At 39.3% G+C, this 27,131-nt stretch overlaps 5 protein-coding genes across 6 annotated transcripts in view; 3 read left to right on the top strand and 2 right to left on the bottom strand.

The window, feature by feature from the left end:
• Window positions 1-27,131, top strand: part of dbndd1 (dysbindin domain containing 1) — a 191,637-nt gene that overhangs the window by 33,991 nt on the left and 130,515 nt on the right. The gene's annotated exons all lie outside the window — the stretch shown is intronic.
• Window positions 980-5,036, bottom strand: gins2 (GINS complex subunit 2). Its single transcript, XM_069693613.1, has 5 exons — window positions 4,127-5,036; window positions 3,447-3,561; window positions 2,710-2,809; window positions 2,499-2,625; window positions 980-1,627 (listed from the first exon to the last, which is right to left on the bottom strand). The coding sequence occupies exons 1-5, from the start codon at window positions 4,214-4,216 to the stop codon at window positions 1,499-1,501; spliced, it is 561 nt and encodes a 186-aa protein (XP_069549714.1). The 5' UTR covers window positions 4,217-5,036; the 3' UTR covers window positions 980-1,498.
• emc8 (ER membrane protein complex subunit 8) lies at window positions 5,642-14,618 on the bottom strand. The gene is made up of 6 exons (XM_069693629.1): window positions 14,524-14,618; window positions 10,331-10,547; window positions 9,105-9,181; window positions 8,939-9,008; window positions 8,177-8,271; window positions 5,642-7,125 (listed from the first exon to the last, which is right to left on the bottom strand). Exons 2-6 carry the CDS (start codon window positions 10,541-10,543, stop codon window positions 6,966-6,968), a joined length of 615 nt encoding a protein of 204 aa, XP_069549730.1. The 5' UTR covers window positions 10,544-10,547; window positions 14,524-14,618; the 3' UTR covers window positions 5,642-6,965.
• cox4i1 (cytochrome c oxidase subunit 4I1) lies at window positions 11,003-13,772 on the top strand. 2 transcript variants are annotated; one of them, XM_069693611.1, is made up of 5 exons: window positions 11,003-11,088; window positions 11,838-11,914; window positions 12,813-12,977; window positions 13,159-13,290; window positions 13,447-13,772. In XM_069693611.1, the coding sequence occupies exons 2-5, from the start codon at window positions 11,839-11,841 to the stop codon at window positions 13,581-13,583; spliced, it is 510 nt and encodes a 169-aa protein (XP_069549712.1). In that variant the 5' UTR covers window positions 11,003-11,088; window position 11,838; the 3' UTR covers window positions 13,584-13,772. The 2 variants fall into 2 exon arrangements, with proteins under 2 accessions (XP_069549712.1, XP_069549713.1); XM_069693612.1 differs by having other exon boundaries at window positions 11,035-11,084.
• Window positions 14,544-27,127, top strand: dusp22a (dual specificity phosphatase 22a). The gene is made up of 7 exons (XM_069693628.1): window positions 14,544-14,856; window positions 16,831-16,864; window positions 17,635-17,717; window positions 18,293-18,342; window positions 21,443-21,517; window positions 21,744-21,915; window positions 25,527-27,127. The coding sequence occupies exons 1-7, from the start codon at window positions 14,836-14,838 to the stop codon at window positions 25,716-25,718; spliced, it is 627 nt and encodes a 208-aa protein (XP_069549729.1). The 5' UTR covers window positions 14,544-14,835; the 3' UTR covers window positions 25,719-27,127.

The raw sequence follows: 27,131 nt of genomic DNA, 5'->3' as shown, positions 1-27,131 counted from the left end.
AAAATGTTAATTTATATATTACGTATATATACGTAATATATGTTACGTATATATACATATACGTAATATATATATATATAAAACTAAAAACTGAAGCACAACTACCCATACATACCCAATATCACTTACAAGTGCCTCAAGAATTTGGGAGCATGTGAATGAGTCTCAGTTGACGGACGTTCTACAACCTGACATCAGCGATCAGGGACTTTTCCATTGAAGTGTCTACTGTACGTTTCACACCTTTCAAATACGCGCAGGTCGAGAACGGACGCTAAATTGGTTTTAAAGGCATTTCTGAGAAACAGTTTAATCGTTAAGACTTTTTTTTTGTTTTTGTTTGTTTGTTTGGTTCTAAATGAAGCCTAAGCCAGATCAGAGGAATACAGAGTGTAGTCTGTCATTTTTTACAGAGCAGAAGAGAACCAACAGCGCAGCCTATCAGTAAATGAGGGAGCATGCATGCTGAGGTCAGCTGCCAATGAGCTGGGGAAGAAGGTGCAGGGAGGTGGAGCCTCCGGCTCCACCTCCCTGCGTCTCCAACCCCGAGCACGCCCATGCAATAGCCCCCTTACTCAGTGGAGGATGTCTAGATGCTGTGAAATCCTGTTTTTAAAATGTACTTGTTTGAATTCATTGTAATGTAATATATTCTTTGTTGAATGTAGTAATTAGGTATTTATGAATATATGGCTGTGATTTCAGACAAAAAATAAAATAAAATATTTCAAAAATGTTAAATATCAACCTTCGTCTCTTTGTAGGTGCTCGAATAGAAGAAGGGCAACTTCACGGGAGGGGAGAAAACTAAAATCACACGTGTATTTTTAAGGACAGATTCCTGGATACTTCCTGCACTTGGACAAGATAATACTGGTCATGACAGTTATTTTTTTTTATCATCTTCAGATTAAAATGCAATGAGATTTGGTTTTTAACCGCGTTTATGCGGGATTCCTTTTACCTCCGATACTTTTTTTCAGGTATTTGAAATAGTTCTGTGCCATAATTTTACTGGTGAACCTTTATCAGTCCAGTAAACCTGCAAAACACGTTTCAAGTAGATCACAAACATATTTAGAATAACAAAAAGAGGTGAACAAACTATGATAAAAAAGATCAAATGAAATACTGTAAAGAAAAAAAAAAAAGGAAAACGTGTACCTAGAAATATAGAAATACATTTATTTAGTCACGAGGAGACGCACAAAAATGGTGGCCGTTTAAAACTGAGCATCTTTCAAGCCAATTAAATATGCACATATTGCAAACAGCGGGTACATACAAAGCTCGCACGCCTTTAAATATGAACGCAAACATGAGCGCAAGTCTCCCTCAAAAGAAGTGCGATGCCTTAAAAGTCTGTGGAAAACTCGCCGTTTCTCCAGTTTGCGAGAAAACAAGTCTTTTTTTTTCTGCAAGGTTTAAAACCCCCCGAGCCTTCTTCCAATTCGTCGAACAAGATCCAAACCTTGCCGAGCGGGCCGAAGCTTTGGGGTCAGTAATCCGCGAAGAGCCCCTTACCGGAACCAGGCTGCAGGTTGGTGCGCAGCTTGTACATGCAGTTGAGAGAATCCAGGAGGAACGCTCGTATGGTGTTAATCTCCATCAGCGTCAGGTTGTCCAGCTGTCGAGCAGAGGGGAAGCAGAGTGACTCGGGAGACCGACCTCGGGCGCTCGACAAGTACGACAAAATATAAGATCCATACGTCGGCGTCACGTGGCTGGAAGAGCCCTCTCGGCATTTATGGAGCAACGCGCGAATATAGAATGATTTGAAACACACGATGGCGTCGTTGTAAAAAAAACAAAACAATAAAAAACAAGTTGTCGGTGTCACTGTTGTTCCCGGGGTGAGCCGTACGGCCGTACAATAATATCCTGATGTTACTGTGATAGCAGTGTTCTTTACAGTGAAATAGTGACAAATATATTTCATGATTATCTTTAAGGATATGCGATTGCAAGAAAATAAGTGTTTCAGTTTGATGTGAGGTCACCGTGACCCTCAAAATCTATTCGGTTCGTCCACGAGTCCCCGTGAAAGATCTGTGACCAATTTGAAGACATTTTCTCAATGAAATATTGCATTCACGATCGGATCGTGGGACAACCTGAGGGGACAGCGACCTCGCCCATTGACCTCCGAACACCAAAATCGAATCAGTTCATCGTTGTTCGTCGAATGTTTAAAACGAGATGCTCTTTAGAATGTGAAAATAATTCCCACTTGCGGTTTTTATTTTAATTTTAGCGTCAACGCATTTCATTTACAGCGTTACTTCTTTTTTTTTTTTTTTTTTCACAAAAAAACTCCTGCAAAAGAAACAAGCAAACAAAAAAACAAGTTCCTCAATCCTGACAAACAAACAAAAACCTGTAGTGGGCTTTTTGTTGTTGTTGTTAAACTATAGTAGAGATGTATATAGCTACCGTCTGTCTGTCTGTCTGTCTAACTGACAGAGGAGAGTAATACATGTGTATTTATTTGTTTGGACCTTGGCGTGAGCTTCCTGCTGACTTATGAAACTGTCGGCAGACAGGCGAAGTTTGGCGATTCGAGTGTCCCAGATGTCTTTGACCAGCGTGCGGATCTCATCCGCTTTGGGGATGTTGTCGGACGCGCTGCGGAAACACACAAACCGACCCGTGAGGCAACAACAGCTGGCGGAGGACGCGTTTGTGGACGCTTCAGTCCGCATTACTCACTGGTTCAGCAGCAGCTTGGTCAGCTCCATGTAATAAGGACTGGGAACGGGCGTGAACGTGTCCTCTTTTCTCTCCAGCTCGCGCATCTCCTCCAGTTTCTCTGCGTATTGGAGGAAGTGTTTAACAGCAGGAATACCTCGTTCATGTGTTTTAATATGCCAAATTATAAATACGTGTTAAATACAACACGCAACCCTCTTTTATACGGCGACTCGTAAGGGAGAGGAAAAGTAGAAATCTTACAAGGAAAGGTTTGACCACACTCGGTGTTTTTCTTAATGTTTAACAAACCCTGTGAAATGTGAAATAATCAAAATCAAATGGTTCATATATTCAGAAAACGTCTTCATGTATGTAATAGCAAAAAAAACAAAAAAAGTAGTATTTTATACCTATTTTTAGTGAAAATAATAAATAAATAAATAGTGTGATTGATTTGCCAGTTACAACTAAAAGGACCTAATATTTAGTGAATTGTGTTTGTCTGAATCTGATTCTTTAATCCTATCATAAATAATCACTTATATGTTGTAAACACGGGGAAATAGTTCCGAGTGAACTTTATTTTATGGATTTAAAGACGTGTGTGTGGTAAAGAAACGATCGAAACACGGGGAACGAGCTGAAATGCAACACAGGTCGTGAGTTCTGTTGCGTTTCACTCCGCAGGAATAGTCTCTAAACTCTCTCTCGTGGAAACATGTCCTCTCTGCACGGACTGTGTGTTTTAACATTACCGACATCCATCCACTCGGGGGGGACGATTCTGCATTTCTGTCTTTGCTTCAGATTCAGAGCCAGCCACACAGGAACTTCTACAGGTAGTCCGGGGTTCAAGGGGCCCAGGTCTCCCTGGGGACAACAACAACAACAAAAATAAGCTTCATTGTGCACCATATTGCAGCTCAGTCTTCATTAACGTTGCATTTATTCACTTAATATATAAACATTTGCCATTTTGCGGGTTTCCATTCCTGCCGACCGCAATAAGTCTGCACAATAACTCACCTCTGGCAAAATCCATCACATAACAACACTGTTGACTGTGTTTCTTGGTTGTTTGTATATAATATATATAGATATATACTGTACTGTATGTACTGTATATACTGTGCATTTTATATTTTATACTATTTTACTGCTATTTTATTGCTTTTCTATTATTCTATTATTATCTTATTGCTCCTGTATGCTGCTGTAGCGAGAGAAAAAAAAAAGTCCCCTCGGGGATTAATAAAGTAACTACCTAACCCTAACCTAATGGACACCAACGCCACTCACCGGTAAAGTCGCGTTAGGTGCCGGAAATGCAAACGTGGGCTATCGTTACCGTGAAGCTCCCGAGCGTCTGGTGGGTTGGCGACTGTTTTAACCGCGTAAAATAAACTTCTCCACAAATACCACCGACTTTACTTACCCCGATTAAGTAGATCTTATCCAGGCTGAAGTTCGGTATTATCTTCACCGTCTCTTTCTCGGCGAGGAACTCCACCTCAGAAGAATCCATAGCTGACTGTCGGTTTTTGCAGTCCAAGACTTCCCTCAACACTCACGCGCTGCAAAACTGTTTCCCGCGCTCCGAGCCGCATGAATCCAGAGACGCGGAAGTCAAGGAGCGGACAGCTACGACATCCAACAGGAAATGGGATCTTGCAGAGAGAGCGGAGAGTGTCGTCTTTGCGTGCGCGTTTACGGTTTTATTTCAGACTCTTTTGTATGTTATGCCTCGTATCTGGTATATATTGTGAGGAAATGTAGTTTAAAAGCTTTTTTTTTTTTTTATTTTTTTTTTACTGACGCGTCAGGGGCTGGCTGGTCATGACGACACTGTCAATTACTTGCGTCTTTGCTTTGTCTGACTCAGAGGGAGGAAGTGGCCTGTAGAGCAGACCGGAACATCCGGGAACTTTCGCTTTCAGGGGAAACGTACCCGCCCCCTTTTCGGGGGAAAACAAGCGATTCTCTCCGTAGACTTCAATGTAAAATAGCCATGCTAAACCAAACCGGATCAAAATGACTTTAAAAATGACACGGCGGCACTATGTCCGGGGGTCATATTACACTCTGCCTGCCATTGAACACGCTGGATAGAAGAAAACGTTTACTTTGATCCGTCCTTGGTCCCGTCACTTCAGCCTCCCCTTCTACAGAGTGGTGCCATAGAGCCCTTCTGTCAGGACCCTTTTTAGGACATGACAGGGAAACAAATCGGAGAAAAGAGTTTCTTACATCATTGTTGGTGCAACTAACGACACAGCAACTCATACCGTTATTATTTAAACCGGTTAGTTTCAAGCAAATGTTTGGAGAAAAGAGATTCTCCTTTGCTGTCAATGTTTTCCTCCAGAAAGGCGTGGTAAGGAGAGCCCGCCCTGGAAGACGAATTATTGGTCTATTCTCTCCTGCTGTCTGATTGGTTTATTCTATCCTGCTTTTCTAGTGGCATATTCTGCCTGCAGTCTGATTGGTCTATTCTATCCTCCTATCTGATTGGTTTGTTTAAATTAGCATTCTAATTGGTCTATTCTTTACCTGTTTTCTAATTGGTCTATTCTCTCCTGCCGTCTGATTGGTATATTCTGTCCTCTTATTTGATTGATCTATCCTATCCTGCTTTCCCATTGGTCTATTATACCCTGCTATGTGATTGGTCTATTCTATCCTACTACATGATTGGTCTATGCTCTACTGCTTTCTGAATGGTCTATTCTATCCTGCTGTGTGATTGGTCTATTCTATCCTGCTTTCCCATTGGTCTATTCTCCTGCTGTGTGATTGGTCTATTCTATCCTCCTATCTGATCTATTTAAACTAGCATTCTAATTGGTCTATTCTAACCTGTGTTATTGATACAGTGGCAAAGACATTACTACAACCTCTGATTGGCAGCTTTTACACCAAAAAAAATCAAACCAAGAAGCTGCAGCCGGGAGCTGGTCACAATCGTTTTCAACCTTTTTTTAAACTGTCAAGGCAGTGGTACAAGACACATGGCAAAATAATACAAATTACATAAAATGAGTCTGACAAACACTTGTCCTTTCAAAAATCAGTTTCATTGTACATTCAGTTCATAAAATTTCTGTAAAAAATGTGATGTCCACACCAATTGTTTCAGCAGTTAGCTCTAACGGATTAATTCTAATCTCAAATACAAAGATGGATTTATAGCCTAACAATAAGTATTTAAAAATTGTAACATTACTTTTTAAATAGTTAGATTTATAGTCATCAATTAAGTGTATATATACATACTATTAGCTAATTCTTAAAACAGATATTGAACACAAAACAAAATTCACAGATTCATGTGATTTGATTCAGATTTCTGATCACATTTTCCAGACCATAAGTCAAAAGCCAAAACGCAGACATGTGCACCATCCAGAATGAGCTGAAGCGCACAACTGACAATAACAAGAGACATGCACCATAGAGACGTTTGTGTAAGCGGTACTCACTTAAAATTCAGAAGCTCTATAGTCAAGCATCCCTTTGTTGTTGCTGGTGCATCTACAGAAGGATTTAAGTTGGTAAAGTCCGATAGAGGACAAAACTTAGCTTTTTGTGTTTCAGGCTCTGTTAAAAATACAGGTTGAGGAGTATTTTTTCATCAAACTGCCAAATAACATCTTTAAACTACACGTATACACATAAATGTAGTTTCGGGGTTTAAAACAAACTAGAAATTTAATAAAGAATATATTTATGTCATATCTCAGCAGTACAATCATCATCTACACTGTATTAAATAATTTAGAACGTGATCTCTGTATGACTACTGTCTGTAAAATTTAAGAAGAAATATATAGATCAAACACTCTAGAATCTAACTTTCTGCACAAAATCATGAATAAAACACAAGCCATTGCTGAAAAAAAAAACATTTAAATTGCATTGAAAAACACAACTGCCGTCATCACTTCAGTGTCATCTTGTTAAAGGTGGACACAGGCCAACAGTGCACATATGGCATTTGCCCATGAGAGATTTGGGCCTAACTGCTCAGTGCTCTGCAAGTTCCCGTCAGTGCGGGAGCCTTTTAATAGAGCACACAGACTGCAGTATGTTCAGCATTTGTGCCACAAGTTAAGTAGCATCATGCACGCTGAAATGGCAGCAATATTTATGTGTCTGTGTGTGTCTGTGTCTGTGTGTGTGTGTGTGTGTGTGTGTGTGTGTGTGTGTGTGTGTGTGTGTGTGTGTGTGTGTGTGTGTGTGTGTGTGTGTGTCCACGGTGCTCCTGACTGAAGTTTTTAGCACAGATCCAAGACGGACTTGTTGATCACAGGGTTGGTCCAGTCGTTCCTTAGATCATCCAAGTGATTGTCAAAGTCGATCAAGTTCTCGTAGGACCTGCCCTCCAGCAGAGCTGACGTGATCTTCTGTGCTTCGCTCCAGTCTTCAAAAGAGTCTCTGCAAGATGTGCAAAAATATCAGTTTGGCAATTAATACCTAGAATATGTGTTTAAAATATCTATTTTTTTTTGCTAAATATGAGATCATCTGCTGCTGGCTTGTTGGAGGTTGACAGCAACAGCCAAAAGAAAAGTGGGGATTCAGCTTTTGTCAGTTGTGCTCTAAAGCTGTGGAACAAACTACCTGTTAAGATATCAGGGAACTTGCTCAGGTAATACTTTTTAAAGAAAGCCCAAAACATATCTCTTTACTTTAGCCTTTAACTAGCTACTCTTGAAGCTCTCTTGCACTTGAACTACCACACCTTTAGAATGTATATTGCTTATTGTATATTTTAACTGTTTAATTTTATGCATTTAATCTGTTCTCATGCGTCTCATTTCTTTTCTATTTTTTAAAAAAATCTTCCTTTATTTCCGTTTTTATTTTAAACACTGCATGTCATTTTATGCTGTAAAATACTTTGAGCTGCATTACTTGTATGAAAAGTGCTATAAAAATAAAGTCTATTATTATTATTAGTAGCAGTAGTAAATATTGGAAGTTCATGAGCGAACACTGGGAGCTTGTATGCTAAAAGCTCTGATTGACGTGCACATTCAGTCTGTACAGAACATATTACACAGTCTTGCAGTGAAATACAGAACGGTGACAAATTTAAGGTAAAAACAACATAATGTGCCTTTGAAAGGTGTTGATCCACCACGTGTCGCCAGAACAGCTTCAATGCACCATGGCATTGATTCTCCAAGTCTCTGAAAATCTACTGGAAGGATGAAAAAAAACATTCTTCCAAAAGATGTTCCCTCATTTGGTGTATTGATGGCGGTGGCGAGGAGCACAGTCTAACACGCCCGTACAAGATCTCCCGTAGGTGTTCAACTGGTTTGAGATATGGCGGCTGGGAAGGTCATTGCATACGACTCGCATCATTTTGTGATCACTCAAAACAACTCTGAGGGGACAAGTGGACCCAAACCATTGCCAGCACGTTGATTTTTCCTTTAATTCGTCACCTGTCTGCAGCCCTTGACACTGACACACTTACGCAGTTACTTCTCTGCTTTTCCACTTGTTTTCATGATGATCATAGATGAGTACGATGGGCTCAAAACAGCTTACTGTTAATCTGCTGTTGTCCACCTGCAAGAAAATTAACAGACGATTACAAGGGATTTAGAGGCAAGTAAGATTTTGATGAAATAATAATAATTATAATATAACTGTGACAGACCAGTCTTTTGCACATTTTAAGAAAAAATAGTTGTATTATAGAAATAGTACTACATAAAATAAATACATTTCTACCACGTTACAGGCAGCGAACTGCACTCATTTTTATCTGCACATACCATGTAATTTTGCATTAACTATAAACTTGATGTGCGCAACCAATCACAAGGAAAATATTACTGTTGTTTTACATTCAATAGTATCATCACTGGATGTAGAGACTGCTTGAGAAAAAAATCTTCAGGGTTAATGCATGTAGGTGCTACTAGTAAGCTCTTACAACTCAAAACTTGAAAGGAAATGACCGACAGCAGCCTTATCAATGCAAGAAGACACAAAGCTCCCATGATGCTTTTTAGAATGTACACAATAATTCATTTTTTGACCTAACAGCGGCCAAAAACTAAATGTCCAATCTCAGATAGTAGGGCCAAAAGCTTGCGGTGACAAATGACCTATTTCAGGATTGGAGTTAATTGTTTTTTTTTCACTCTATGAACCCAGTAGCCACCTGGAAAGTGGAATGAATGTATTTTTTATTACAAATGTAGCAAAAGCCAACATTATTCACTATTACCATAACGATTGCTGCATCGCTGAAGTTCTCAGAAATCCTGGCGGCAACTTTTTCGGCAACTTGGTTAGGTCTGCAGGAGAGAGGAACACAAACGTTGCACATATCAGGCCGACTGAAAATCCAGAGTCTGAGGCAGTTTGGTTTAACACTGCTTGTTTGTCCGTACCTGGAATCCTTCGTGCGTTCATTGGCTTGATAATATCCAGCAATGACGTAATGATTTTCTTTGCACCAGGTATCAATCTGTGAGGGGAGCAGGAGACATGACGCCAACATGTAAAGACAGAAAAGCAGCCGAGGTCAGATGAACTTCATTAACAGATTTGGGATATCATCAGTTTATTGGCAAAATTGATTGATTTCTTTCAGTGTCATGCAATTGAGGTGCCCAGCCTCAGATAATCAGTGTGTTAAAAACTCAATGTCACTCAAATACAGCAATCTGTCTTCTTTCTCACACTTTAAAAAATAATTTTGCCAAAAAGTAAGGACCTGTCCTAAAACATAAATCAAGTCTTTCATGATCATCCAGCCACATTAGATTGGCGCAGATAGGTGACATTTGACTAAAAAATATGTTTCAAGTCATATAATAAACAAAGTCTCTCCTCCACAGAAGTAGCGGTGCTCTACCTGTTTCTACGACTGATGGTCATGTACCTGAATGTAACTGTCCACAAAGGGATCTTTGACTTTTGGACAAATTTTGCATAACATAACCCTAAACTGTAATTACTCTGACGATATGTTAATTCCCTTTTGTTTATACCATATGTACGGTGTATAAAGAACAATCTATTCTGCATGTCCTGACTATAACATCATAATACATTTTTTTTTTAAAAACAGATTAAATTGTTCATAAAAAAAAATAAAGATCTCACTTCACTGGCCTGTAAATAACCCTGGAAAGGTTTTCAAGTCGAATGTCCTTCTCGTCAGTCTATGTTCAGGCATACTTACAAGTATATTCCATGGTTGAAGCATCTCGCATTTGTGTCTGATATCTGGAGGTCCCCATCCCATATGCATATGTACAGGTACACATGTAACCTACCTCTGTTTTGGTCGAAACGGTTTTAAAAGAGCAGCTCACTCAACTTCATCCTAATTTTGAGAGCTCCATTTTGTGGTGTATTTTTGGTGATTGTAATATTTAGCCCAAACTCAGTGACATTAATAAAGGAACCACAATTTAAGAAAATACATGTTAGTGGACTTTATAAGCAACACAACCTACAAAATAACCATAGCCATTAATAATAATGATAAAAAAAAAAAGACACTTTAAACAAACACTGCCGTTTTGTCATTGCAGGACTGTTGCGTAAGACTGCATTACTTTAAACCAGGTCCAGATCCATGTGCACATTGTACTTGGCGACTACTTACCAGCGTTAAAGCCACTTCTAGCATTGGTGCCAGAGCAAGAGTACCGTGAAACAGAGGCACACAGTCCACACACAAGACGGGACCACCGTGGCTCTCCTTCTTCTTCTCCTTCGTCTTTTCTGCCACCAGCAATCCGTTCACGGCGCAGTGAGGATACTTGGCAGCATGCAGCAGCATTTTACAGTAAGCCTGGCTCGTCAGCTGAATGGGCATGTTTCTTAAAAAAAAATTTTTAAAAAATAAATAAATAATAAATAATAAAAAAAAAAGAAAGAAAAGAAATAAAAAGAAACCAGTCGGTGGATCGACAGCTTCCAGTCAAAGTGGCTGAGAGGCTCGTTACACGGTGAGGAAGGGGGGAGACTGCTGCCCGCTACTGTTAGCTGTCGTTACTTATCATGCCCGGAGAAAAGTCGCGATCTACCTGAGCAGTCAGCTTCCTGTCTGAATAATGCGGTCTGAGTTGTCTCTTCTGACGAGTACATGTAAGCTCGAGAATTATCAGAAAGCACAACCGTCTTTTTTAAAAAAACAAAACACCGCGACGTGAATCACTCGTTGTGCAGCCAGAGGGGCTAATCTCACTTCCACCTTCCACACTCGTTTCTGTAGCACCGGCGGTGCCGTAAACCGCGCGGGGGAAAATGTCGTAAAACACAAGCTCATCTCCGGCCCTGGCTCACGGGTTTACGTATTTCCGCTCTCAGACTCGCTTTTCTTTGGACCTACGGCGGACGTGAGCGAGGAAGAGACCGTAGGTTGTAATTATTATTATTATTATTATATCATCAACATCATCTTTTTGAACCGTGTGAAAGTACATCACAGTGTAACACTCTACGTGTTTTAGGTTGATGTGACGCCACAAAGACGGACTGTCTTGTTTTAACGGAAGTAAGCAGTGACTTTGTCAGCGGTACCGGAGCTAGGACGGGCTAGCTCATTAGCGGCTAGCATCAGATTGGTAAAGGCAGAGGTGATGCGCAGATAACAGATGTTTCACTGGTCCACTACGAGCTCGTGTTTACGCACCGTCCGGACGAATACTAACTACAGTCTTGTCTCAAAGAAACTGGTGTTTCTGTGGGGTTATTTTTCCCCCCCCGGTCGCTGTGACCTTGTGTTTTGCGGCTAACGCTAACGTGAGCGTATCGTTGGCGGTGTATCGCTGTACGTCCGGTTTGGACACGAAGTCTTCGCACCGAGTCAGCCCACAACTAAAGACCGGCGAAGTGGTGCCGCAGGCTACAAGATTCAAAGACGTGCAACGTGTACTTTATTTTATTTTAATACTTTTATAGACAAGTCGATATTTTGATAAACGCACCTACTACGGTCGTCTTATTCTTAATTATTTATATACGTGGTCCTCGGATGAAACGGGATTATTGATCATGCGCGTTATGAATTGTGGTTTGTAAATTGTCCTGTGTGTGTGTGTGTGTGTGTGTGAGAGAGAAAGTGCTTAATGAGTCTATTAATATCTTTCATGTGACCCTTTCCATAGAATGTTGGCCACAAGAGCCCTGAGACTTGCCGGCAAACGTGCCATTTCCACATCTGTCTGTGTACGTGGAGGACATGGTAAGTGAAACATGACATAAAGTGAGTATTTCCTATTTCTGACAGGCAGCATAACACTAAATCTATTTCGGGGGGGGGGGGCGTCAGAAGACCAGCTCATTAATCTTGAGAATTTAAAATATAAATCATTGTATATGTGTCACAGAGCCCTTCACAAGCCCTTTATTCTCTAGTGTGAGTGTCTTGCGGGTGAATAGGGAACACCTCCATCTCACCTCTATCTGACACCTTAACTATGGACAACCGGCACTTTCTGTGGGATCAGAGAACTCACCCAGTAAAAACAGTGATTACAACTATCGCACCTTATTCTATGTCTATATCAAGTACTACGTCGGGGACACGGAGCTATGTACCATGGAGGGCTGAGAGTGTACCGGTTAACTTCACAGCTAAACACCACAGCAACTAATTCAATGGATTAGCTCAACATCCTCAACCACATCTGGCGAGACTTGTGCGTTATTTCTAACATTTCAATAGCTAACAGATTATTCATAATTGATTCATGTATGATTTAAGTTCAAAGTAATTGAACGGCAGAATTTTTAAACCGAGTTGTGTACAACAAAACCTCATACATTTGTTTTCTTTACACCACATAATTCACAGTATCGCCAAGATTCAGAATTAGCTTTGAAACAACCAACTCATTGAAGAAAAAAACGGAGGAATGCTGCATCATGACACACAGCCAGTTTCAAATGACAACCTTTGATGTTTACATCGGTAGACACAGTCCTTTCTCTTTCAGCATTTAACAGCAGAGTCTTAAAAAAACAAATCTTAATCTTTGAATACATGTGGCCTTTCAAAAGAGGTTACAAGAGAACATTAACATGAATGACAGGAATAAGTGCAAAGTGCATTTGATATGTTTTTGTGTCCTTCCCTGCAGGTGTGGCTAAGGTAGAGGAATACACTCTCCCGGTCTACTTTGACAGGCGGGAGAGCCCTCTTCCTGATATCGGCTATGTGCAGAGCCTGAGTCCCGAGCAGAAGTCCCTGAAGGAGAAGGAGAAGGGCTCCTGGGCTGCACTCTCCAACGATGAGAAGATTGCATGTAGGACTTCATGACACAGAATTTGGTCTTTTGAGTTGCACTTATGTTCTTAACTGTTGGTCAAACAGATTTTTATCACCAGCCCATATTTTAGGAATACATGTTTTAATGCCTTACTCCTTTCAAAGTGTTTGTCCACTCATACAAACTTCATCTAGAGTTTTGTGTTTCCAATGTTCAGTGTACCGCATCAGCTTCAAGCAGAGCTTCGCTGAGATGAACCAGGGATCGGCTGAGTGGAAGTCTGTGGTTGGAGGGGTCTTTTTCTTTTTTGGCTTCACTGGCCTGATTGTGCTCTGGCAGAGAAAGTATGGTAAGTATCAGGAAAAATGGTCATGATATGCAAGCGAACCTGTGTCATAGTTGATGTACAGCTGCCTCAGTTTAGAGAAGAATGAAGTATTATATCGGTTTTCTTGCTGTTTAATTCGGCTTGCGGCTTGACACATTTGATATTTTCTCTTTACAGTATACGGACCTGTGCCACACACATTTGAGGCAGAGTACAAAGAGAAGGAGCTGCAGAGGATGCTGGACATGAGAATCAACCCAGTGGAGGGCTTCTCATCCAACTGGGACTACGAAAACAAGCAGTGGAAAAAGTAACCGACCCAGAGGACCATAATAGTACTGGAAGATAAAGGCAGACCAACTCAAAGATACAAGAATATATTTATTTCTGTATCTATCAATTGTCCACATTACCTCCGTCTGTGCATTTTGGAAGGCCGCTTCCTCTTAAGGTCATTATGTATGATAAGAGTCAAGAATAAAAAATGGTTAAACTAAAGAAAACTCTTCCAATTGTGTTAAATTTATGACTCCTGTATGCATGAAATGAATGTTTGAATTCAGAAGAGAGGGACTTGACTTTAGATTCTTTAATAAGGTTATTTGATGTAAATGAGCTCATTATTTGCTGGTGTGTGATTTGTGGAGATATTGTTTATCAGCAGGAACTAACTAGAATAGTTATCTGTAGTCATTTTGAGGACATTTAGCTGCAAGTATTTTCTTCCAGAGAAGCTGCGTAAATGTTTCAGTATTGTAAGTTGGTTGTGAAACTGATCCAAATTTAACCACAGAGGGTTTTGAAAGTGAACCACTGAAGTTTCTGTTGCACTTGCAAATGGCCACTATCAGGTTCAAAGATTTAAATCTATCATTACCAACCAGTCATTTAACTTATTATTGCTTAAGTGTTTGTTGATAATGACACTGTAGAAGCACAATTTGTGATGGCATTGATTTAGTGTCAGTCAGTGACAAAAGTAAGTCGTTGTCTTGTTAATTAACATTACAGATTAAACAAGCATAAAGTGGTCTGGTAGGATACAGGAGGGATCCAGTTCATGCCACCAGGTTTTTCAGTTTCCAAGTAAATAGGGACGTCTTGTGTGATTTATGGGTTCCTCATAAAACCATGTGTAAATCCCACCCTGCATGTCTACGGTCGGATTGTGTGAGAATGTGAAGCCTCCCTCTGGAGGTGAAGGCGGGTAAAGTGCAGCTGAGCCCCCCTGCAACATGCTGTGATGTCACTTACCGGATGAACCAGCAGCTGCAGTTGTTTCACGTCAAAACAATCCGGAAGACGACACAGCATGACGGAACTGTTGTTGTTGGAGCTGAGACGATGTGGGGGCTGAAATAAATACAACTGTTTTAGGGATAGCAATTGAATCCAATAATGCTGTTAAATAGAAGACAAACTTAAGGACTGAAGCGAAGGATATCCACCGCTTTATGAGTCGGAAGTCATTCAGCCCAGCCTTTTGGATTCAAAGTCCATGTTCTCATATCGGAGCTGTTCACCATATTAAAGTGCTGTAGCTCTGTAGTCTGGATCAGAATCATCATGGGAAACGGAATGAATAAGGTAGGCTTTGTTTTTGTTTTAACGATCACAATATGCTGTCTACGGCTTTTTTGGGGGGGTAAAACTCCACAAAGCGCAGCTGGTGAACGCCTGCGTCATCTATTCAATGTTAATAACGTCACATGTTTTGCTCTGTTCCACACTGATATTATGGACATTTAAAAATAGACGTTATTCAATATTGAGTGCAAATGTTTTTAGTTCAATTTGTCAATAATTTGTAAAGCAAATCTGCAGCTTACTCTGGGTTGAGATTTACTCTCCTAATGTTGCCACAACTGATGCTGATTTGTGATCAGTTGAATCTATTATGGTAAATGCAAATAGCGATAGTAGATTTTTTGCAAATATGCTGATCATTTCTGACACTGATATATTTCTTTTCCTCCTAAAAGCAAAAAAAAAAAAAAAAAAAAAAAAAAGTCTCGCAGTGAATGAACATTAATGTCTACTCTTATTTTGGTGGCTTACAGGCAGATGCAGACATAACATACAATGCTTTTCAAAATGTACATTTCAACCTTCAATGAGCAAAAGAAGAAAGGTCCTTTAACTTAGGCTATGTAAAACGTGCTAAATTTATTCTAATGTAACCTTTTCTTTCACACAAAACTATAAGATTCATCCTTCTTAAAGATGATGAATATGCCTGAGAGCCATTAGAAACAGATACCTGCAAGTCCACATCAGAAACCTTCACACCCTCTTTGAACCCTCTTTTGTGCTCAACACAAGAGACAACATGTGATGATGTTGCACTGCGAGCACACCCTGACACCATCCATGGTGTTGAGCTGTTGTTAAGCCTCAAGTATTTACGTTTCATTTTACGCGTGATTTTAGTTGCCTGTTATAGCAGCACAAATGTTCATTTAAAGACGATGCTGATATTTAATTTCAAGGGCTTTGTCTGCCGATACCGATGATGAGCTGATATTATCGCGCATCCTTAACAATTATAGACCATAACAAAAGATTGGGAGACTGACTGTGAACAGGAAGGCTTGGGTTTGCCCTCCTGAAACACTCTGCTTCCACCCTATTGAAGTGCCCAGAAGCAAGGCACTTCATCCATGTCAGTGCCACTGGCAGACCCTGACCTCTAACTCCCTGATGAGGGGCTCTGAGGATCAAATGAATAGATTATTACAACACTGTTATACTTCAATTAAATTTGCTCAACATTTGAGTGTGCAGGTTTCTTCCGATAACCAGTAGGCGATATTAGGGGGAATGACCAAAAAGGAGCACGATGTATTCCCCTTCTTAACCTGCACCCATTCCCTACACTGTCCTCCTTCCACTAGTAACAGGGATAGTGTAGGGCAGAGAGGGTGTTTAGGTGAATGTGTTGATCGAGTCTGCCTGACTCAGTGATCCTTTATCTGCCTGAGGTTTGTGCAAGTTACAATCTATTGCCTCAACTATGTCTACCAATACACAGCTTTAACTCTGCTGCGTAATGATGAACCCCATTGTATTGATAAATGGCCCCATTTGGCCCACCCCACCCCCCGTTAGAAAATAACTAATCACCTACTGCTGTGAGCATGCTTGATTACATTATTGCCCTGTAACAGAAAATGTACTTTACACAAGCAGACAAATTGGTCATGTGTATTCATTCTTAATTGCCACAGTAATGTGTTGTGTTAGCCAAGTATTTTATCAGTGTCGAATCAGCACTTAACTATCTTCAGCCAACAATTGCTTCGTGGCTCCTAGTACCAAAGTTGTACAGAATCACTGAGAGGCTGCTTGCCTCTCATCACTTGGTCCTGATAATCATGCACCGTTGCTTCAAGCCTTGTATGGCTGTAGAAAATGTTTCCTTTGCTTGTACTTGTCCTTAAGCCTTAAGCCTTAAATCCAATCTCGCTCGACCCAGAACATTTGCTCTGCTCAAGTGAAGTTCTCGAAGCTGAACTGCGATGAATATCTAAATGCAACATGTCTGTGACTGCTGCTTCACAGGTTGTTGATGGGCTCTACCTTGGGAATATAAGAGGTAAGACAAACTTGATTTGATGCTTTAAACTAAACACATATAGATGTATAGACAGGTCAGGCAGGGCATGCTGTGAGGCACATGGCCACCATTAGAAGCTGGAAATGCATGAAGGAATGACGTTGGAGTAGAATATTAAACTTTACACTTTAATATTAGTATTCTTAAAAATATTGTTTTATTTTATTGAAATTTTAAAGCAACACACATTATTTTTCCTTTTAATAAGGACAAAAAAAAAAACTTGTATTGGCCTATATTCACCATATAACCATATAATGGTTTTCAGTGAAAGTGCTGTAAACAGTATATTTATAATATAAGGTTTAACTTTCAAGCATCAGATCTTGGAGGTGAAAGTTTTTTTCGCTGGCAAACATAGATTTCAGAATAAATAAATTGAAAAGCCTAGTTCACAAAAGACAATTCAAAAGCGAGAAGGTGTTGCTTAAAACATAAAATAGGAGTTGGTAGTCATGAATGTGACCTGACACAAACTCTTCCCAGTTAATGTGGCATTTGCAGTAGTGTAACTTTAGCTGCCTCGATGTTGGCTCCACATGGTGGCAGAAGTAATAATGGCTAAAATTAGTTGAAGTGACAGGAGCAAGTGACCAAAGGCCTGACGGGACCAAATGATGTTAAAAGGAAGGTAAACAGCTCACAGACCTGCTTCTGCAGCAGCCTACAATGTATCTGCTCAAGATTGTTGTTGTGTGTGGTTTGTGTACAATTCACTGACAAGATGTTCCCCTCGGTCCTTGTCACAGATGCAGAAAACAGAGAAAGTCTGTCTAAGAACGGCATCACCCACATCCTGTCTGTGTACAACAATGCTAAACCTGTGTTTGAGGTTCGTGGAAAATCTAGGTTCGATGGTATTTTTTGATGTATTTATGAAGTTTTTATGAATTAAAACTAGCACTTCCTATGGAATATTTTATCTGGAGATTCTTGGTATGACTGTGCATGCTTGTTAAACAATGTAATTGGTCCTGTGAGCCAGCTGGGGGTGGTGATGAGTTATGGTTGGAGCCAGAGAGTTTTGTGCTTGAGATGGACAGTTTCAATTTTGTGGTGGATGTGTGTTTAGAGATGAGAGCTAATAATGTTACAAACTATGTGAAATTTCTTAAGCTTCTCAAAGCTGCCGTAATTACAATGAAATACCTTTAAGTGTGAAATTTAATTTAGGGACAATATTGACTGCTATATCTTGTATGTTTCACACACATAGAGTTACTTTACATTTGGACAAGAAGTTGTTCTGAGTCAGACTTGTGTAACAAGAGGTGTAAAACTCACCTTGGCCATAATTCTATCCATAAACATGTTTAAAGATTAAGAGATATCACCCTGATATGATGTGCATGTCCTACATTGTTGAATTTACTTCCGGTTATCCAGTTTTTAATGAATGTTTTACAGGACATGACATACCTTTGTATTCATGCAGCTGATGCTTCCAGCCAGAACCTGTAAGTAAACACACACACACACACACACACACACACACACACACACACACACACACACACACACACACACACACACACACACACACACACACACACACACACACACACACACACACACACACACACATAACAATGTTTTTTAATTACATTAACTACTAACATTGTCTTGGGTTCATTTATACTGTGAGTGTTTAAATTAAAACAATACTTTAGAGGTCAATCTCATCAATAGCTCTTTGTTTATCCAAATAATTTACCATTACAATCATCTCATGAGATACATGAAGTAAAGTAGATTCTGCAATATTAAATTCAATCTTTCCTCTTCCTAAATATTGAGCACAAACAATAGTTTTATTTTCTGTGTTTGTGTGTTTGAGAGAGACAATTGAAGTGTGTTAAAAGTGTCACTGTTCATCAGGAGGCAGGCTCAGTGTTGAAAGAGCCATGAGTTATCTCTCCACCCTTGCATCCGCAGCTAACACATCACATTAGTCATAGCAGTTATGTTTCTTACTCTACTCAGTCTTTGACCTCATACAACTGTAGTTGCTGTTAGTTTAGATTAGCCACTCATGAACAGAAGGCACAGCACAGAAGCATCAGGAATGAGCTACAGTTTGAGCATTAATACGCTATACAAGGGCAGACCATTTACCATTCCCTGCACAGGTAGAGGTGAGATCCCCGAAGACATTGCATAAGCTATTTGTGTGAAGCTCCTTGTCGACGGTAGAAAAGGTTCTACTTTGTTGTTCCCAGAAAACTGTGACTTGGAGCTCTGCGGTCCCTGGAGTTATCAAGGATCCGAAGAGGAACTGTCTTTGCTTTAGTTTAAAAAAAAGAAAAGAAAATAGACCTGGGTGAAATGTAACTTAATGGGAATAGAGGCTTAGAGGTTGGTTGGATGTTGCTGATTGGGCTGGGCTGGGCTGGAAGTGTCTGACCTCCAGTGTTGCAATCAAGCGTCCTTCCCTTAGGCAGCAGAGGAAGGAAACCTTAGTGCGACATCTGGCTGTGTGCTTCGACCACCCAGGGCTTTAATAAACCCCCTCTGTCACAATCACTGGTCTGACTGATGGGAGGGTGAGGCCAACTGCCGCCCCACCATGCTTGCCATCATCTAGGGGCCCCTATGGTCAGGTCTGACGGCTCCTCCCATGTGTAAGGTGCACAGCAGACTGTCGTTCTCACATAGGCTCTGTATATTTTTTTTTAAGTAACTGTCGTGGTTTTAAGCTATCTGAAAAAGTTTAATAATCTATAAAGCTTTTGTGCCTGTACTGGCATTCAATTCAATAGAAAGGAGGTTAGGTTCATTTGTTTTTTGAAACACAGTTTCAATAGTCTTCATCACATACTATATAAAAGAAAAAATAAAGATGAAGGCTAAAGTGACAGCCAGCCTTAGAACAAGTCTGAAAAACCTTATTGAATAAAAGAAAAGTTACAAATCTTGGTGAGACTTCAGAAACAGACATTTTTGTAGTTTTCGAAACAAAACAAACGTCCCTGACAACCAGCTGGAGCATTAAGGCTCTCTGGGTCACTAATGCAATTGATGTTGACAAGGTTCTTGTAGAAGTCCCACCCAGTGCAGTCAATATTTAATTATAATTGCCTTAAATGCTGTTATTTATATAGTTGCTAACATGCACGAGTAGATGTTTGTTCCCCTTTTTTGTGAACTCTCATGAAAATCCTGCTTTGGCTTTAATGCGCAGTGTGCATTGACTATGAAACCTATTTGCATCAACATTTCCAAAATTAGATTTGTGCGAGGAGTCTCCATGTCTAACATGGTGTAATTTGGTTGTAACTAAAATGGTATATTTTTAGTTTTAACATCATTTTGTAAGCATACATTGTAATTATATATATTTTTTAAATCAGCATACAATACCATAGAATTGCAGAGAAGCTCCTTTTGTACTTCAAATATACAGTAGTTTATTCTCTGTATTCAGCTGTTTAAAAACTCAAATGTTTGCGACAAGTTAATTTTCTGCATATTAAACAAGACTGCCGGAAACTTCTGTGCTGGGAGGACAGAAGAAAGTGCTGAGGAGACATCTTTTAAAGAAGAGTTTGGATCTCAGGAAGGAGGAAAAAAGAAAAGTGACAGCCAATCTATTTTAGCCCAAGTCTGTTATTCTGTCTGCTATTGAGTAACCAGCATCTGCTCCTCAGGAGACAGCGCCATCAGCCAAGCACTTCTTCATCATGCAAAACCACATCAGGGTTTCCTGACAGTGAATAAGTCGAATATTTGAGGAGACGTTGCACTTTATTGTGATTCTTTGTATTCAGCTTAATTTTAGCGACGAGTCCCATTTTGTGGATTTCTGACAAATTTATACAAAATGAAGCTTTTTTTTTTTTTTTTTTTGTCTATTCAGCTGTTTGTGATCTCTTGCAGAGATTATTTGTTGTATTTTTGTTGTAAAGTCAGAATAATTTACTTGATCATTTTTTGACATGGAAATAATCAAAGCAGGTAACTGATGTAATTTTGCCAATAGACAGAAATGAAGACAGTTACTTCCCTTGTCTGTCCCTACTGTCTGAGCTCCGGTCTACCACAAACTCTGTTTGAGCCAAGTCAACTTTTTTCTCACATGACAACTTAGAGTAGTTAAAAGAAAAATTACCACTCTTCAACATTCTGCCTTACTTTTTTAGAAATAATAAAAGTCTATAAAAATTACCACACCGATTCTGGTACTTTTCACTATCACTGAGAGTAACCTGCAGTTTAAACAGTTAAACAAAACAGAACATTATCCAAGTTTCAGCAACTTATTTGAAACACGATGTTTGGGCATCATTCCAGGAGTTTCAGTTCAAAGTGTCTTTTCTCATATCCTGTAATCTGTAATCCATTTTTAGCTTTGCCACCGTTATACCACTCCACTATAGGAAAGCTCATTTTGTGATTTGATGAGCAACAGTATATAGTTATTCTCGATTCAAAACAAATATGAATAGGTTTTGTACCGCACACCACAGAAAAATGTGTTCTGTACAGTTGTGTAGACATTGAAATCAGTAATATTATAAATTCTTGTGTTTTATTTTGTTCTTTTTTTTTTCTTGCCAGATTACAGCATTTTAAAGAGTGCATCAGCTTCATCCATGAATGCCGTTTGAATGGTGGCTCCTGTCTAGTTCACTGGTAAGTTTTTATGTTTAAAAGGTCTAAAAAGGTCCCTCTCAGAAGCTGGGAGCATAAAGTTATATTTACAAGTGACATAAGATTTACGCTGTACAGTACCTGCAAGTGCAGTTTGTGAACCTCTAAATACTCGCTCCATTCATTTACCTATTACCAGCAGATATTAAGCACCCAGCTGCTTTGTGACAGTAACCTAACTGACCAAATGTCCTTTGTGTTGCTGCAGCCTTGCAGGAGTGTCCCGCAGCACTACCATGGTGGTGGCCTACCTGATGACTGTCACCCACTACAACTGGGAGGAGTGTCTGACTGCGGTCAAGGCTGTTCGCTCCTTTGTCGGCCCAAACTACGGCTTCCAGCAGCAGCTGCAGGAGTACCAGACGACACAAGTGTCAGAGGTAACTGAACACCGGAACACACTAAAAAGATGAATGCAAAAACACACTCCACCGACTGAAAGCATCCAAACCCCTCTGCCTGTTTGAATGTTGCACCTTGAGTCGAAAGGGATTTTGAGTTTAAATGTTTTCGTGATTAAAAACTGCATTTTTTTTTTTTTTTAGCACTCAGAGTTTTAGCACTCTGTAAATTATTTTGCACTATTGCTTGTGATTCAAAGGTCCATGCACAGGCACTCACAGGATATGACGCATACAAACATCACACTGCACATGTAGTCTGTGGTTAACCCATCAACTGTTAATGGAGACCATCTCATGCAAGCTTATTGTAATGTTTTTGTAATTTTCTATTGTACATTTGTTATTCCTGCAAGTGGCTAATAAACATTCATGGTCTGTTACATAGTAAACCATCCACTTTGCAGCTTTAAGTTGGAATAGCTGAGATCCTCAGACAGAGCCAGAATCTAAACTGCAACACAGTTCATCCACTAAATATGCTCATCTTGCTTTTTGTACATAACTAAACAAATCCTGCAAAAAAAAATAATAATTCAGTCTCACATCAGCTTCAGAGACCTTTGTGCAAAATTAAAAAAAAAGTTGTGCATTAATAATTCAATCTGTAAAATATAACATTTAATTTTTTGTACGATTATATTAATGCATGTTAATGTTATAAAAATCTCATAATTCCTCTCAATTATTAATTCTACAACTCGGAGCAAGTGATTCTCATCCTCTGTTGTACGTCAATGAAGATTGTATATCGAGGTTTTTTTGTGTGCAAACAGCTTCACAGCTTTATGTAGATGTGTTATTTTTTTAGTTTAGTTTTATAGTACCTCCTTTGTGGTCTCAAATTCTTGGAGACAAAAAAATCCTATAATGCTCATAGTTTTGACTTGTCCACTTTCCCTTTAAAGAATATCGCCCTTATAAAAAAAACAACATAACTCAAAACTCCTAGTTTTATGTCCAGTCTGGTCTGGAACATTCTTTCCATGTAGAGAAAATATCAACCTGAAAATATATCACATTTTGCATCATATAAGTTAGTTAGTATAGTTAGTGAAAGCACCTCACTGTGAGTCCATTACAATCACATAAACCCAGCAGAGTAGTAGTTGAGTAAAGAAAGGGAACTGCAGGGGGTTTGCTGGGATTGCATTAGCTTGGTACTGTTCATCACGTGTTTAGCGTTACTGTCAGCACCTTGCAACATAACATGACTGAAAAAGTTGCTCATTGTTTGTAGACCTTACACTGATTTCGAGGATTTAAGGGGAAATGGGTTTCTGTATTTGTGATTTTCCCACATTAGTCTCAGATAGAAAGTGAAGACAGCAACATAGTGTTGTCTCCAACCACTGCAGCACAGTAATAAATGGCATGTGAAATATACTTCGATGTACATAGTATGCAGGTGAAACTGTCTTCAGCAAATTTAGCAAAAGAAGAAACTTTGTCGTATCAACTTTGTACTCCGTAGACATTCTTAATGTTTAGAGGAAAGACTGATAAGGACTATCTATGAATTAGTATGGGCTATCACTGGGTTGTTGGGACAAGGTCTGAGACAATAGACCTTTTTCCTGTAGACATTTTGACTTGTCATTGTAGGAAAAGCTCAGGTGTATTAATGATGGCTGCATTCTACTTAAGGAAGGTCCTGCTTTTGTGCATGTTGGCTGACTGTCATGGTTTACTGGGACACTTCACCCCATCAACAATACGCCTGTGTTTCCCCCTGCAATGACAAACCAAAATATCTGCTGTGAAAAAAGTCTATTTGAGAGAGGATGTTATATTAATGTTAAAAATAGAATCCAATGCTTTATGTTGCATGCTTTATCCTCAATCTTTCATAACTGTGTTAAATGTATTGCATTGCACTTAAGATGATTTGGTTGTGGCCAGTATGTTGAATCTAAAAGGTTCTTATATTTCCGACTGCCTTCATCTGAAACAATTAGGTTATGAGCTTCAGTCTTATCACTTTATTTATTACTGCACACGCCACACATGAACCTTTTGGCTTTACATTACATGAACAAATTCCACTTTGGGGGAGCTTTATCTCATTGTAATGCCCTTTCTTTATGATTTGATAAGAGTTCTACTTTCATTCTGTCTACACCGTCTAACTTGTGAAGCACTGTGAAGGACTTTGTGGTTTCTGACAGGATTAATATTGTTTTTCAAAATGACACCACGACAGTTGACAGCAGGTGTCATGTAAGGGTTTTCAGGATGAATATAAAAATACAAATTTTAGTAAGATTCATGTAACGACTTTCACTTCACTGTATTTCATAAACAGTAATGGTATTGGCACACAATTACAAGATAATTCCTGGACATAATTTCAGATATTGCAATTCCTAGCTTTTTTGACCTTCTGATGTTGTTAAATTAATTCTAAAAATCTTTACCGGGAAAAAAAGGCAGCAGCATGTAACCTAATCTGACTCTGCTGTACATTTTCATTGACAATAAATATCAAGATAATATGTATGAATTACTATCTTCACACACAAATTATATCACGGTGTGTATCTCTCTCTGAAAAGCCATTACTGTCCACTACCATCAGCTCAAGAGCTGCAAGTAGTCTTCATACTGCAGTGATCAAACCAGGGAACAACTCACTTTGTGATATCTTTGGAGTTTTGACAAACTAACCAGGCTTCAGTTTCAGGGAAGGAGTTTTTATCCCCTCAAGCCCTCATTGTTTTTCTCTACAATGGAAATAATAGAAAATGCACTGTGGGTCAAAAGAGCAAAAACAACGCACATCAAATGCTTCAATACACAACACTTTCAACAAAAAAATACCTGCTTTCATATATATTTTGTAAATTTGTGTGTCAGAGTGCACATGAAGAAGTAAATAAATATTTTGTGTTTCCTTCACACTATCGAAGGTTTTGGACATTTTCCTAAATATTAGCCAAGTTCTTTTTAAATCACGCTTTCTGGTACAAACAGACCCAAGACATCAAGCACAGATTACATCCTTTAACAATTAAATGGAGACAAACAGCTTCAATATTTATGACCAAAAAGCTGCACATACTAAACATAAATAAAGAAAAAGAACAAATGAATATATATATATATATTTTTTTTAGAAACAAAGAAATACAAGTGCTTCACCTCTTTGACTTTTTGTAAATGTACCTTTTTTTTTGTTGCTATAATTGTACAAATCATATCCTTTAATAGTATCCTTTATTAGATAGATTATTATTTCTCATCACACTTGCTTGTCAGGCTTGATATGTAATCAGAACTTCCTTAGAGTCCACCTGCTGCACATTGTAAATTGGACATGACTCACTATTTGAAGACACTGCACTGTCTGGATAAGGTACCACATTTCAAAAAGATCTATTGAATTTATTTTGTTTATCTGTGGAATGTTGTTGCTTATATTTTACAGGAAAAAAAAAAAGAAAAGACAACATTGAATTTAGCTGTCAAAGTGACTATATATGCAGTACGGGCATTAAAGGTGTAGCCAGAATTGTATTAAACACTGTATATAATTTGACCTTAATACAATGATATTTAATCAGGATTTTTGTCTCGCCTCTTGTCCCCAGTACCGAGCTTGGTTACAGTCCAGTTCCCGTCCCAGTCCATTTAATGACCAGGAGCAGGTGGCAGCCCTGCTCAGCCAGTACACAGAGCAACAGGCGAGCCAGAGGAGGGGAGCAGACCAGCGCTGGATAAATCGGGGAATCGGTGTCAGCGGTCCGCCGTCCAACACGGATAATCCTGAAGGCAGCAGCTGAAACGTGTGCCTCTGGTCGTGCCAAAGTTGGTCTGGAAATGGCAGTACCTACTATTCTGTACTCATTTCCAAATCAACCCAACGCTGCATCAACTCTAAAAGCAGAGGATGACACACAGTAAAGGCCCACTTACAAGTCAAGCATTTTACTTTATTTGCATCTGTCTCATCATTTTTAACCATGGAGGTTGATTGCTTCAGACTCTTATCCACTACCATTACCTGCCACACTCCCCTAACTGAGTACAGCCATAACAGGGTTAATGGTGCTCACAGAGGCCTTACTCTAAACACCTCAGCACCTGAGCCATGATGAGTCCCCTGCATTTCCACGTGGAGTCTTTACACCTGCCATGTTTCAGCTCGGTAGCCTTAAAGACAAGACTGATTAATGTCGTCTTAAATGAACATTTTGCCTGTAATTATGTGGATATTCACTCCGGCAGTCTTGTTCCCATTCTCCACAGTAAACTCTTTGATCAACACTGCAGCTGGTGAAGTTAGGATACTGCCTGGTCTCGCAGCACATGTACATGTTGTCATGTACATCGTACAGACAGCACGCGCTATTGCGAGCCTATCAAATCTAGAAACAATATTGACACTTAGTAATGGACATGGGGTCGTTATCCGATATGCTAGCCACTCACAGATGTTCTGAAAACAATAAATGTCGCACATCACTGCCCATGGAGTGCACAGCATTTACATACATGTTGTTGATTCTGTTCTTTGGTAACACTTTACTTGAAGGAGTGTGCATAAGACAGACAATGACTGTGTCATGTCATGCACAGTATACATAGTTATACGTCTTAATGTTGGTGGGTAGCTGCAGGGAAAACAGGTGGATTGGCTCTGTTAGTTCCCTGCAACTCTTTCTTTATTGTCCCAGCTGAGAAAATTGTAGAGAAGTTATTAATTATTAGCAGAGAGGTTGAAGTGAAAACAGTCAAACCCTCCGCAATTTATTGATCATCAACTAATGTCAGATAAGCCAGAAGGTGACATTTGTAAGTAGGCTTCCCCAGTTGCCAAGAGATATAAGAGATCGTACCTTGGACATTTAAAAACAAAACGCCATGATTGACACATAAAAGTAGGTGTCAGATTTAGCTAAATGTTCCTTTAAGTAAAACAGCAGCTTCAGATTGGAAACTATGGCTGAGTTTAAATTACAACTACACATGAAGGATCTCTGCAGTCCAAATACTAAAGTCGCCCTGATTTTACTGAAGCTCTGATTTTTTTATTGTGACAAAGCAGATTTTTGGGGAATTTCTGTTATAAATTTTAGGGTACACTTAATTGTTGTAATTGTGTATTTATGTTTTTTCTTGTTTGTTTTTTATAATAAAATGCAGTGATTGACAAAAAGATGGAATTGCTAATAAATCTGTACTATCAACACCAT

The sequence above is a fragment of the Brachyistius frenatus genome, unplaced genomic scaffold (genome assembly GCF_029030835.1).
Source record: "Brachyistius frenatus isolate BFR_SWC_R1_liver_20210118 unplaced genomic scaffold, ASM2903083v1 Contig_15, whole genome shotgun sequence".
NCBI classification, from domain to species: Eukaryota; Metazoa; Chordata; class Actinopteri; family Embiotocidae; genus Brachyistius; species Brachyistius frenatus.
Note: the sequence above shows the minus strand (reverse complement) of the source record. Positions and strands in the feature narration are given on the sequence as shown.